The sequence below is a fragment of the Rhagoletis pomonella genome, unplaced genomic scaffold (genome assembly GCF_013731165.1).
Source record: "Rhagoletis pomonella isolate Grant_MI unplaced genomic scaffold, Rhpom_1.0 Rhpom_scaffold_00003, whole genome shotgun sequence".
NCBI classification, from domain to species: Eukaryota; Metazoa; Arthropoda; class Insecta; order Diptera; family Tephritidae; genus Rhagoletis; species Rhagoletis pomonella.
In genome coordinates, this window is record NW_023458557.1 from 96,477,100 (window position 1) to 96,492,103 (window position 15,004).

General features: G+C 37.4%; 1 protein-coding gene across 4 annotated transcripts in view; it reads right to left on the reverse strand.

The window, feature by feature from the left end:
* Positions 1–15,004, reverse strand: part of LOC118735878 (probable phospholipid-transporting ATPase IIB) — a 46,090-nt gene that overhangs the window by 3,263 nt on the left and 27,823 nt on the right. For 3 of the 4 annotated variants that reach the window (XM_036465882.1, XM_036465886.1, XM_036465885.1), the window contains exons 2-6: positions 1,575–2,083; positions 1,355–1,497; positions 1,087–1,272; positions 323–953; positions 63–239 (exon numbers count right to left, since the gene is read on the reverse strand). In XM_036465882.1, coding sequence (XP_036321775.1) covers positions 63–239; positions 323–953; positions 1,087–1,272; positions 1,355–1,497; positions 1,575–2,083 — 1,646 coding nt within the window. The remainder of the gene's footprint in view (positions 1–62; positions 240–322; positions 954–1,086; positions 1,273–1,354; positions 1,498–1,574; positions 2,084–15,004) is intronic. The other variant, XM_036465884.1, reaches the window with a different exon arrangement.

Genomic DNA, 15,004 nt, shown 5'->3' on the forward strand with positions numbered 1-15,004 from the left:
ACCTTAAATACAATTTTTTGAAAATATCTAAATAAAGGGCAGTAAAATAATCTCAAACTTACACTTTCTCGTTTTCATTTGCAGTGTCATGGAGTTAATATCGCGCCCAATCAACGTCAAACCCACCTCAGCGGTCCACTTAACCAGCGCAATCTCATCTGGCGAGGACGCTTGATACTGGTGCTCTGTAGCGCTCGATTCTACATTTATCACAGATTTTGTGGGCGAAGTAGAACCACCTGTAGCGAAACGAAAGGTAAGGGGAGGTTCAATTTATTACCATTTTATCTATATTCATTTAAATATACTGCATCCCACGCACCTGCAGATGATGTGTATGTCGAGGATGTGGACACAGATTTGTTGTCATCCTCGTCGGTGATTGGGGTCACATTGTGGCACAATGCCAACGCCTTTACTGCCTCCCATTCGCGCCAACCCTCCGGGTGCCGCATTCGATTACCCGAGTACATCGGTTTTGTTGTTATAACTAAAGGCGTCTGCGGGTCGCTAGTTCCGCCGCTATTACCACCGCCAACACCGGCGCCATTTCCTGGTGCACTTTGTGCCAGTATCGTAGGTGCTAGTGTTTGTATTATCTGACCGATATGATGAAATGTGTCATTGTCATGTGAAACTATGCCTAAATGTATCTTCTTGAAGACCATTTCATTTTGCGTCAGCGTGCCCGTCTTGTCAGTGAGCACATACGATATACGACCCAGCTCTTCGGGTATGGTTGTCGAACGCACTACGGTGCCTTGAATTTCAGGATCATTTTGCATTTGCCATGAATAGAATGCTTTGCCCATGTCCAAATTAACACGTAAACTTATGGGTATAATGTAGGAGAAGAGTAGCACAAAGCGGAACATATAGCGATACCAAGGGCCACTGAAACCTTTGAGCATCATCATGACGAGCGAGAGGCCGAGAACGGCACAGAACAGCACCTAGAAAGGAGTAAAAAAATGAATGAATGGTGTAGTTTACACTTACTTAAAGTGTTTTTGATTTTTATTTATTTTTTAATTCATTAAAATTCAATTTCCCCATGTTTTTTTCACTTCTACTATGACGTCATACCTTAGTTAGACCGTTAATCTCCACATCGAGCAGTCCAACCTTCGAACGCGGCTGCGAGTTATTCATAACGCTGCGCGTTTCACAGCCAGTATAGATCACAATGCCGGTAGCTGTGCCAGCAGCGACGACAGTATTCGCCCACAGCGTATTCTCCACATTAAGGCCAGTTTCCTCGCCTCCATCCTGCTAGAGAAAGGCGAACAAAATATAATTTCAACATAAATTTCGAAACCTATAAGTTCTTAAGCCACACAAAATCTCTACTCACCATCGAGAATGTGCCGATGAATGAGTGTATATCATTCTGTGGCTTTTCAATGTAAACGCTTGCGTCAATATGGAATAAATCTGAATCCTTGTTCAACTTCTGAGTAAGCGGCACTGCCAGGCGCAATTTCCAATCAGTTTCACCTATAATTAGAAGAAGTATTTTTATATAAAAATATGTTTTTCTTTTTACTTTTCTATCTACATATTTATAAACTCACCATCCAGTTGATCGGTGCGCACAAAGACAGAACCACTCTTGTCGCTGGTGCGCAGCAGTACTAAATCCGCTGGCACTCGCTCGTTCTTCTCTACAATTATCATATCTCCTACTTTCAATTTTGATGAGGGCACCATCTCATAACCTGGTGTCTCATTTACAGTTAGCCTCTTGTATTTTTGCGAATTCACCTCATGATCACGTTGGTGTCGTCGCAAATCGTCGACCGCTTCACGACCGATTGTCACCATCAGCACGAAACTGAGTGGTCCCCAGTAGGTGTATGGGTAGCCAATGCGTATGTCGGGTATGAATTGTGACAATGCCATGAGCAAGAAATACAGATTTAAAAAGAAACGAAACTGCTCGAACAGGACGAGCGGCAGGAACGTGATCACATTGTATTTTTGATTTCGTATCTCGTTCGGTGGGAATTTTTCCGTGGTTGCACGGCCCAAATGAACGGTGCGCGCACGTAATTCGCGTGGTGCAAACCATTTGCGCCAGCAGCTGTGGGTGAAAAGAAAAGTTATTAATATTTTTTTCTATTTAATTTAAATAAAATTTCGGTAAATGTATTTAAGAAATTTTATCCAATTTACGATGGTGGCTGCTGAAAAAATTTGTTTTTCCTTTTTTTTTTTAGTTTAGTTTTTAGTCCAACTTGGAACTCTTTGAAATAGATTACACTTCAATTTTATTTAGTTTTTTTTTTGTTTATTTTATTTTTATTGTATCAAAATATGTAGGTTCCCCATCCAAATAGATAAACTGCTTTCAAAGGAAGACTTCTGAAAAAACTCTCTCGCTTTAAAGTCTATACGTTTAACTTTCTACAACAGTCCATTTTTAGCCATGGTTTTAATTAATCTCTTTATTCATTCAATTGCACAAAAAAAAAACACAACATATTCACAAATTGTAAAACCTACAAATAAAGCAGGAGGAAGAATTTCGAACTGAGCTTCAACTTTTCCAACTCCTTGCCAGGTTCTTCGCCTTTAACAACTTCCGACATTTTTTCATTACTTTCACAAATTCGTCATCAACCAAGCCACACCAATGACTGACTGACTAAAACGCAAACATATGCGGTCAGCACCTTCGAAAATAATACATATATATGTGATTTTAAAGTTTTACACTAAAGGCAAGCAGACTGAATAAAAAATATACATTTTCATACGACACATTTGGGCAGTTGTTTAATTAACCAGCCATAGCTGTATATGGCAAGTAGCAACAACAAACAAAGTAGAACTCGAAAAATTACAAGCAAGAGCTAATTGTTATGCAAAAGTGTTGACGGGCTTAAAAAAAATATAAAAAAAAAATGAATAAATAAAAAATGCACACATACCCCAACAAAAATAAGGTAAACAAATACCGAGTGCCTTGGTGGATCAACGGAAATGTGATTGCAAGGGTGGGGTGCGCAGAAAAGGGTTTATTAGTTAATTTTGATAATCCAAATAATACAAAAGTAAGGAGGAAGCATAAGAAGGAAATAAACAGCGAAATATGAAAATAAATAAAAACTAACATAACGGGTGATTTTTTAAGAGCTTGATACCTTTTTTTTTAAAAAAAACGCATAAAATTTGCAAAATCTCATCGGTTCTTTATTTGAAACGTTAGATTGGTCCATGACATTTACTTTTTGAAGATAATTTCATTTAAATGTTGACCGCGGCTGCGTCTTAGGTGGTCCATTCGGAAAGTCCAATTTTGGGCAACTTTTTCGAGCATTTCGGCCGGAATAGCCCGAATTTCTTCGGAAATGTTGTCTTCCAAAGCTGGAATAGTTGCTGGCTTATTTCTGTAGACTTTAGACTTGACGTAGCCCCACAAAAAATAGTCTAAAGGCGTCAAATCGCATGATCTTGGTGGCCAACTTACCGGTCCATTTCTTGAGATGAATTGTTCTCCGAAGTTTTCCCTCAAAATGGCCATAGAATCGCCAGCTGTGTGGCATGTAGCGCCATCTTGTTGAAACCACATGTCAACCAAGTTCAGTTCTTCCATTTTTGGCAACAAAAAGTTTGTTAGCATCGAACGATAGCGATCGCCATTCACCGTAACGTTGCGTCCAACAGCATCTTTGAAAAAATACGGTCCAATGATTCCACCAGCGTACAAACCACACCAAACAGTGCATTTTTCGGGATGCATGGGCAGTTCTTGAACGGCTTCTGGTTGCTCTTCACTCCAAATGCGGCAATTTTGCTTATTTACGAAGCCATTCAACCAGAAATGAGCCTCATCGCTGAACAAAATTTGTCGATAAAAAAGCGGATTTTCTGCCAACTTTTCTAGGTAATAAAATTCAATGATTTGCAAGCGTTGCTCGTTAGTAAGTCTATTCATGATGAAATGTCAAAGCATACTGAGCATCTTTCTCTTTGACACCATGTCTGAAATCCCACGTGATCTGTCAAATACTAATGCATGAAAATCCTAACCTCAAAAAAATCACCCGTTATTTTAATAAATAAAGGAACAAATAATCCAGAGTCAATTCAACAATGTGGGTGTTCACAACTTTCTGGTTATCCGGTTATATTTTTATTCAGTTTTCAACAATAAAATAAACTATAGGATAGGCAACAACAATCAATCAAAAGAAATTACATTGCTCAGTAAAACAATTACCAAATCAAAAACTAAAAGCACATTCACTTTAAACAGTAAACGCAAAGAAATTTACATGAAATTAGAATTACAAATTAATGAATAAAAATTCGTGAGCAGCCAAACTGTTTCAGTAGCGCAATAAAAAGTCGAAACATCATTTGCCAAGTAGGTACTCCTGCAAATAATGCTGCTTACAAAATATGTACATACTTACAAAACAACAATTTTTTACATACGTAAATACTAAAAATATTTATAATTGCATAAAAACTAAAAAAGTGTTGTAACGCGCCACAAAAATGCAAGCAAAACAGATATTGTGGCGATGAACTGCAGCAAATCCGAGATTGTGAAGTCATTCCGAGTACCCGTTCGTAATACAATTAAAAGTTTTATTTATTTATTTATTTATTTATTTAGCATAGATTGCAAATGAATTTGCAAAATATGATATAGGCACCGGACGTCTAGGTCATTGAGTGCCTTAGAATACATATGTGTATTGTATTAAGTTTCTTCATTGAGGTGGTGTATACGGAGTGCTTCCTCTATTTCTTTAATGTTGCTGTTCCTGCAATTCAGTATTTCCTTGATGCTTTTTTTTAATAACGAGTGAGGGCAGGTTGTTAATACATGCTCTATTGTGAGGGATGTTGCACAAAAAGAACATGTTCGTGGGTGTGTTTTTGTGAAAAGGTGTGATGTGTTAAAGAGTGTAGTGCCTGTCCGAAGCCTGGCTAACTTAATGCATTGATTACGAGTGAGTTGTGTGTCGTAATTATGTCTAGGGATATCGAAATTATGCCTGTGTAGGAAGGTTCTGAGGTCGGCTGCGATTTTCAGTTCGGCTTCCATCTGCACCGCTTTTGTCGTTCTTGTTATGACACTTGAGTGGATTGGGACTTCTGTTATTAGAGGTAGCGAAAAGCATTCTTTGGCCGCTTGATCCGCCCTTACATTGCCTTCTATTCCGGTGTGCCCGGGTACCCATAGAAGTCTAATAGGTTGCTGTAGACTGGCATCTGACACAAAGAGGTGAGCTTCATTACGATCATCTGATATTGCATTAAGGGCGCTGAGACTGTCTGAGCAAATAAGGGTTTTCTTTTTTAGTTGTGCAGCAAGTGATATTGCTTTCTTGATCGCTGTTAGTTCGGCGCAAAAAATACCTGTGTGCATTGGTAACAGAGCTTGATGGATAACTGCAAATTGATTGCCTGCTGTTTGCGACACTACAGCGTATGAGGGTGTGCTAAAATTTACCGATCCGTCTGTGAAAAGGAGAAGTTGGGGGTCTGTCTCGTTGGTGATTTCCAACAATCCTTGTATGTATGCTTGTTGACAAGTTGATTTCTTTTTGGTTGTGTTAAGTGATGTGTCTACTGTGATAAGATTAGTTATGTTTTCCTTGCTCAGTGGCGGTTTGCTTGGAATAGGTATATGTGTGTCATGTAACATCATGATTATTCTTTTTAAACTGCTCGTTTTGTGGGCGGGTGCCCTCCTACGTTCTGTTGTGTCGATGAGGTTCCATACCATGTTGTGAAGGGGATGTTTGTTATCCGTGATGGACTTAGCCGCTAGTTTGGATGAACTTTTGAACCGTAAATTTTCAAAATCTCGAATTCGTGCTTCTATTTTTAGAGCAGGTATGGGAGTTGCTTTCAGTAAGCCGGTGGCTGTTCTGTAGCAATTGTAGATTTCGGTGTTGAGGGCTTTGATGTTTCTTTTGGATGTCCAGCCGTAGAGCGTTATACAGTGTTGTAGTACGCCTTCGGTGAGTGTGCGACAGATGGCAATGGCAGTTTCTATGTGCGGACCTTTTCTTTTAGAACAAATGACTTTGAGCATGTTGTTGACTTTTTTCAGTTTGTCTTTCAGCACGTTAACGTGGTTGTTCCATAACATGTTTTTAGAGAAATGTACACCAAGTATGCGCATATTATTTTTCAAAGGAATTGTTCGTTCCCGAATGTGTACCGAGTTAGCACCGCAATTGTTTTTACGGCATACATGGAGGGCCGTTGCTACTTCTATGGGGACTGCGGCTCCGGTTGAGTTAGCCCATTTGTTTATTGTTTCATCTAGGTTTTGTAGACATTGCGTGACTGTTTCGTGCGTTCCGGAAGCTGCTGCGAAAATATTGTCTGCGTATACTCCCATGTAGGAAATCCCTTCGACGTCTTTTATCTTTTTTATTAGAGAATTGGCATAGAACGTGTAGAGTACTACTGAAAGCGGGGATCCCTGTGGGACTCCGTTTTCTAACTTTTTAACCTTCGAAAGGAATCCGTCAACTCTGACTGTAATCCTTCTGAACGATAAGAAGGATAAAGAGAGTTTGAGGATATTCGTCGGAATACCGCACTTGTGCATTTCTTTAATTACTTCAGTAGCTATTACTCTATCATACGCCTTTGCCAGGTCTTCTGACAGAACGACGGTGTGTTCTCCACTTGAACGTTTCAACTGATTTTCGAGAGTGTGAATAAGGGTGTGTACTCCATGTTTGGGGAAAAATGCGTGTTGTTCGGCTTCTAGTTTGTTACCGAAGTCGGTCCATATTCTGTTGGCTAAGATTTTGTCGAATATTTTTGCCAACGTGGGTAGTAGCGAGATAGGACGGTACCCCTCAACCGAATTGGGACTTTTCCCAGGTTTCGGCACAGGTGTAAGAATTGCGTGCTTCCATTCATGTGGGTAGATTGCTGTTTCGATAATTCGATTGAAAAGTCTGCATATTCGAGACTTAAGTGCTGTAGACGCATTTTTTACCATTGTGTATGTTATTTTGTCATGGCTGGGGGAGCTGCCCTTAGTTGTTTTAAGACTTGCCTCCAGTTCTCCGAGTGTTATTTTATGGCACGTTTGCGTAGAAGGACAGATGCGTGGTAAAGCATCTATGTTAAAAGAGCATTTGTTGCTGACTATAGTTGTGTCAAACGCGTCGTTTGCGCTTGATGCGCTCCAATGCGCCCCTAGGGCTTCAGCTATTTGCTCTGGATGCTTAAGAACGGAGTTGTTAGTAAGTATTTGTGGAAAGTTGGAAAAACGTTGACATTTGATTTTTTTAATTTTTTGCCAAAGATGTTTTGTGTCGAGTGTTGGATTGAGTGAGTTTAGGAACTTATTCCACGTCTCTTGTTTGGCTTGCTTGCATGCTCTACGTACTACTGCACTAGCCTTGCGAAACTCTAAGCTGTTATTGGTTGTTTGGGAGTTTTTCAAGTTTTTCCAAGCAATGTTTTTTACCTTGATTAAATTCGCAATTCGCGAGTTGAACCAAACTGGGTTATTTCGATTGTGAGTAGAGTAAGTAGTAGGCATGGCTTCGTTTGCAGCTTTTCTCAACGCTTTTTTTATCTGTGCCGCTTCTCTGTTGACATTGCTTGACTCAGAAAACATTTGTGAGTAGATGTTAGTTTTATTTTCAAACAGTGGCCACTTGGCTTTGTTAGTGTTGAACATAGGGATAATTCTGCTGACCTTGTTTTGTGTGTTATTGAAAATAAGTATCGGGAAGTGGTCGCTGGAGCCTGATGGTGGAAGGCATAACCAGTTCAGGACCGAGGCTATCCCTCCGCAAGCAAATGAGACGTCTACGTTCGTTAATGAGTTCCTTGTATTGTGCAGTGTTGGGGAACCGTCATTTAGTACCACTAGCTGTTTTTCGTTAGAGAAGTCTTCCCACATTTTTCCATTTTGCGTTGTTTTCTTTGATCCCCACAGGGTATTATGTGCATTTAAGTCGCCGCCCAAAATGTGGTATCCATCATGGTAGGAATGTATGTCGTCTAAATGCTGAGTAGTTAAGAAAAGGTCAGTTTCGCGATAAATATTAGTTACGTGCAGGTCTTTCAATGCGTGTATAGTGATTGATTGGAAAAGTAAGTTGTTGGTTGATACTTTATGGTTGGATGTGTTTATATTTTGTTTTATGAGGATTGCAATTCCCGCTTTAGAATAGGAGTAGTCTTTGTTGAAGTGGTATGCTTTGTAGTGTGGCAGGTGTAGCAAGTGTTTGTTTTTTTCGATTAAGTGGGTTTCTTGTAAAAGAATAACATCTGGGTTGTGTTTGGATACAAGTAATTCTAAACCGAATTTATTATTTAAGAACCCTTGTATGTTCCATTGTAATATTGTAATGTTGATACCAAGATCCATAGGTTAGTTATTGTAATTTAAAAAATAAATCGATTGTGGCTTTATGACAGGTGTAAGTCGTAGTCTGTAATATCGGTTTCCTCTGGTTCGCTGGGTATGTTGCGTTGGGGACAAGTATGTGTGAATGTTTTTGGGGTGATCAGGACATTAAGGTCAGGAAATTTTTTGTATAATTGGCTGTAAGGTGATGTTTCTGTTTCATTTGTTGTTGAGTGGGTAAAATTGCCTGTTGGCGTGCAATTGGTTGTAGTAGTGCTATTAGAAGTTGATGCTTGAATAGTTGTGTCTGTGTTAGTTGGTTTTGATGGTTGTTTTCTTTTTGGTGTGGTTTCTTCTACATTTTTCTGCAAAAACTCCTTGTTGCTGGTGTACGTATTCTGCTTTTGTTTGTTAGATGTTCCGTTGCTTATGTATTTTTCTTGATATTTGTTGGGTTTCTTTGTTGTTGAATTCTGTGCATTATTATCTTCTTTGTTATTCCTATCTATTTCATTTGTAGCGGGCTTATTGTTTTTAACGATCTGTGCCATGGACGGCGTATTAATATTCTTTTTGAAGGGTTGGATTTGAAATGCTGCTGGGTTGCTATTGAAAATTTTCCACGCATCTCTAATTGTGCATCGACGGTCGATTTTTATTTTATTGACTGATTTATGCTTCAGGAATGTAGGACAGCTAGGATCGTATGAAGGGTGAGCTTCATTTTCACAGTTAATGCAGAAAGTCCTCTGACATGTTTCATGTGGTGTTGTATTGGCACATTCTTTGCAGAGTTCTGTGTTCCGGCATCTATTCTTTGTGTGACCTAGACGTTGACAATTGCGACATCTCATGGGATTCGGGATGTATTCCTGGACACGGACTCTCTCCCAACCGAGTTTTATGATGTCTGGTCTGCGAATTAGGTCGAATGTTAAGATAGCAGCGCCTGTTGGAACTAAACGGTCGCCTGATTTACGCATTACTTTCCTTACTTCGACAACCTTTTGACTGGATAGTTCTTCTGTCAGTTCTTTCTCGGAAATATCGATCAGATTTTTCGAATAAATGCGTCCTTGAATAGTATTAAGGCCCTTGTGTGACGTTATTTTCACAGGTATTATACCTATGTGAGTGGCTTTCATGAAACGTTCGGCTGCTTTTGCATTTGTGGTTTTGATCAACAGGTCACCGGACCTCAGTTCAGTAACTACAATGCTGTCAGCGCATATGTGTTTTAGGCCTCTTTCAATTTGAAAGACGTTATATGAAGATAAGGGGCGGATTTTTTCTTCGATGGTAGGTCCCGTAGCACTGGCGATTAGAAAACGAGGAATATGGTCATCGTTTTGTTTTATCTCCGGGAGAGGAACAAAATCATTGACTTTAATGCGTTTTTTGGGTAGCGATAAGTCAGGATCGAGCAAGCGAAACCTGTTGCTATCGGGGGGGTCAGCCCCGTTCATTATTGCGAAGGGTAACTACTGCCCTGTTTAAGTTTGTACTTTATGCTCTTATACACTTTATGTGATAACTGTATACTATTGTGTAGTAACACAAGCACTAAGCACCAATAGGCAAGAGACAAGAACTTGTTCGTTCACTAAGCAATTCACTGATTACACAACACGTCTTAACACGGCGATTGCCTGAACTAGACTGGAATTCAGGTGATATATACAATACTTTCTTTCTTAGTAAATTTGTTTGCCTCTCGAAGCATTGATCCATCCTGTGCAAGGCCTAGTAATCAGCAGTTGTGCTGCTGAGTTGGGCAAGCGTTCCAAAAGCTACTATTCAGTCGCTTGTTTTGTATGGGAAAAAGTTTCACATGCAAATAGATTTTAAAAATTTAGAATTTTTGTGAAAAGAAATTAAATATATTTGACATTTTCGATACCAAATAATTTGAAAAAAAGAAAAATCAAATCAGCTGCTCTACTGATTCTACCTGTTCAATGTGACTTGGTATAAACGTAGCTTGAAAACATTTAATTATTGAATACGTACCTCATTCGGAGCTGATTTCACAGTGCGGAATTAACTTAAGCAGCATTTACATGAGGCGATTTCGTAAACGATTCAACATCACGTGAAAAGTTGCAAGCGATATTATCGTTTTCTAGAAAATTTAAACACAATTTACACAGGCGATTTTGTTGAAAGCAACTGTGGCGATTGCACCTTCTGAACGCGTAGTAGCGTACTTCTGATCAACTGAACAGTTGCTTGTAATAGGGAATTTATATGAGGCGATTTTTCAGCCAACTTTTAGTTGAGAGCAACAATCGCCTGGTGTAAATGGCCTTTCAACTAATCGCTTTTAATGAAGTTGGTCGGCTGCCTAATTTCGTTCAACTTTTGATTCAACTAATCGCCTGTGAAAGTTGAATCATGTAAATTCCCTATCAGATGATCGTAACATTTTTCTGACCATTTGAGACAACATGTTGGGTGTGTACCTTAGAGAGTTGAATATGACAGGTAATGTATCAAGCCGTTTAGAAGACGCATAACGATCACTGATTTTTTAGCAACGGTTGCGCTCAACTGCTGCGCCTTCTGAACCTACCCATTGACATTTTTTCATGTGAATATTTACAATTTCAAATTGAAATTGGGAAACGAAGTTGCCCAATTTGAAGGTCGTGGAAACGTAATTTTAGGAAATTTCCGGCTTTAGATTCTGCAGGTAACTACAGATTTTCAGTACAAAAATTGTAAGTTACCTGTCGGGTTTAAGTCAACTCTTCAATGCACTATGGTCTAAATTCCTGTTTTTCTGGCCAAAACTAATTATTTCTTTATATTTTTTTTGTTGATTGGAATTTGTTTTTGAACAAAAAAATCTTAACCCTTGACGACCAATGATGGGTCATAAGGGGTTACTTTTTAATTTGTGGTTTTATTGATAAAGTTTTAATGCAGTTTTTTTTCAAATATATATATTGAAGAAAACATTTCCACCTAGTTACGAATGCAATTAATTTTAAATAACATTGGCAAATTATATTAAATTTCAGTGAACACCTGAATGCTCTGAATTTCCTAATTTGTCTGCTGAAAAGTTAAAAGGAGTAGCAACAAAATTGTAAACAGAGTTTTGTTCCCTCTTTATTGAGTTCTCCCCTCCAAATAGTTTGCTACTGATAGTATAAAGAATACCTATAAAAAGAGCCATTTTCTCAGAAAACACTAAAAACCGCAACATGAAATCGACAAATTAAACTCAAACTCAAAACTCTTAATTTAACACATTTTTGATAGTCTTAACACGCCCAAATTCGGCCATCATTTTAAAGGCATATGGGTCATTCCAGCGAAGACGACACCTCAGGTATAAAAAAAATTACATCAATTGTTTAAATCTGTAAAATTAGTAAAGCAGGTAGAATAATTCTTTAGAATAAAATTTTTATCGATTTATTTTTCACTATTTTCTGTATTTAATTGTTATAAATGCATATACAATATGCTGTAATATTTTTTCATCAAGTTTTTAAAGCATTCCTTATGTACTAAAGATGAAAATGCAAAGAATAAATAATTATCAAAAAAGAAAGAACAATTCATGAACCTTAAAATGGTGGTAAGTTGTTACAAAAATACATTTATGGTGAGAAGTTCACAAAAATGCTTATTGCATGTCCCACAGCAAAATATGTATTTTTTAACGTAACATGCAAATTCTCAAGTTTCCCATTGTTTGATGAGGTCCCCTTATTAAAAATATAATAAATATTCACATCATACCAGCAGTGTCCATTTAACTCTCGAACTACTATGTGTCCTCAAAGGTGACTCGTCCCACCCGTCACAAAATGTCCCATCCGTCACAAGCTAAAATTGTTTTTATTTTTTTTTTTTTAAATATAATAATGCCATTAAAGGATAAAAGGGTACTTAACATTTTACTAACTTCATTCGAGAAAACCGCTATAAACGAAATATTTATAGATAGTTTGTCTAAAATTGGGAAACGAATCCAACAACTCAGAGAAGCGGGTGTCATCGTTGTTCCACCCGCAACGCTTGGAAAATGTTAAATTTCTGACTTCAAGTGTGAACAGTTTTGACACAAATTAATAGTTAAAGAGAATTTACTAACCGTTTGAGCAAAAACGAGTTTAAATGTCCCACCCGTCACTTTGGAATGCCCCATATTCAAATATCATTTTTAAGAAAGAAAAAAATAGTTAAAGTGTATATGAAAAATAAATTTTTCATTAAAAAAAAAGCTCTATAAAAGAAGACAGTTTTGGATCTTTAGGGTTTGTCCCTATATTTTTGATAATTTTTTAGATCACTATTAACTTAAAAAGTGTTGTTCGAAAATAGCTAACAAACAGAACACAAACTCGATTCCAGTATTTCACTAACAGACAACGACTTTGCTCATTTTTTACAAAAACGGAAGACACCGTTGTTTGGTTTGAAGTTTTGTTTATCAAATACTAAGGAGAAAAAGTTTACTTTTGTAAGTACGACAGACGACTTTTGGCCACATAAACTGATCAAGTTACGTATAGTGCATTGCAGCAACGAAATTTTAAACATCCTTTTGTCTCCTCTCTTTACTGAAATTAGATTTTATCACTAAAACAAAATCGCAATATTTTGATATCACACATCTTTAATATCTACTCGTAGCGAATTTCTAATTATCTAAAAATAATGAGAGTTTGACTGCTGCTTGTTTACTACATAATGGCTTTTTACAAAAGCAAAGATACATTCCTTTTCTATGTCCTATTATCTAAAATACAAGAACATAGAATACAAAAAATAAAAAAAAAGTGATGTTAGTAGAGCTTAAAAGTTATTTTTGGCCAGAAAAACACGCATTTAGATCATTTTTATTAACATTTTATTTAACATTTTTTATTTCAGCTGGAATTTAAATCTCTAATTGCCATTCAACGTGGACACGTTTATATAAATAATTGTCCAAAACTATGCAACTTAGACAAGGTATGAACAATTTTTTAAATAATAGTTGCGTTCCTCAACTTTTATGGAAAATCAACTGATAAAATGTCAAAAAGCAAAATGCGCTCAGAGAAAACCTTATTTACTCTCACCTTATCGCGAGTTGGGGAACGCAACTAATGATGATATCAAACCTCTTTGAGTTAAAAAATTTTAAAACCGGAAATTCAAATTAATGTTTCGAATGCATACAAATTTGGTATAAAAAGTTCCCGCAGGGAACTCCAAGATTGAAAAAAAAAATGTACATATCGTCGCTACCTTAATTCACAAAGGCCACAATCAACAAATTTTTTAATTTATAGAAGAAGCAAAAAACATTATAAAGAGTATCAAAAACAGGTATGTCTTTTTAAAAGTTGCATGTAACTCCGCTGTTTTTGGTACCAACATTTTAAAATTTTTATTGAAGGTGTGTTATAAATTATAAATTATAAAGTTTTATATGTACATATTTATGTATGCATACACGTACTAAACACCCACAACGAATGAACAGTTGTAAAATCCAGTCGGAACATCAGCAGTTATGAATATGAAACAGTGTATAACAGAACAAGTTAAGGCAATAAATAGAAAATATTTGACGTTGCTGTGCCGAGCGCTTTGAGCTCCACAGCAGCCATTGAAATTTAAAACTTGTAAGACATGATGTCATGATAATGCGAATTTATTATGTATGTATGTATGTATATAAAAAAGTATGTAGAAGCTCAGTATGGTGGGTTATTGGAGTAAACAGTATGGAGGAGAGCCTGGGCGGAACTGAAGGAATACATCACTTAATTACATTTATGTACATATATAAGAAGCGCAAACCAACTCTAAGGTCATCTGACAATGGTCTGTTCTAAGCTACAATTTCAATCACCACCACACACCCCTATATACAGCAATTGCGAGACTGATTATGGAACAGGATCAACTTCTTTTGTGGCTGATTAAAATAAAAAAGTATGTATGTATTCGGTATATTTTGGACGACACCAAATTGAGTTACAATAACGACAGTCGGGTCTAAGTAACCGGAACGACGTAGGTTTATATCTGGCCAAAGACTGTCACTCCAGCAACACTCCCCAAACACTCTTTGGTGAATTTGTATGCGGTGTAACAACAACAACAAACACAAGTAGTAAGGTGGCTTTTTTGAGATCTAGTAAAAATAAATAAATATATGTACATATAAATAAATATTCGTTAAATGCTACTTCGGATCTAAGCCGATTCGCACTGTCACTGGTATCCATCATACGGGAATAAGCATGTATTCAAGGAATACCATTCGCACGAGTTTAATTCACCTCACCCGCTTGTTATGACAGTGCGTATAGACTTACGATTCGTACGGATGGCATCCGTCGGATATCGTAATAGGCAAGAATATCTTTTTGTACCTATCGCTGTACTCTGATTTAATAGGCATTTCACGGAATATTCAAGGATGGAATCCCACACAGCTTAGAGTACCGTTTAGTTAATTGCCCAAAGACTTCGAGATAGTGTCCAAATGCGGAATGCTTTGGATTATACCGAATTTACATTCTCTCTGTGAAAATGCTAATTTTACCCCATTTACAAATGATTCCCCAATGGTCTGTGAAAGGGTTCGAGGGGGCAGGTATGACTTTTTACAAACTTTAAACTGTGCTCTTTCCAGTGGGT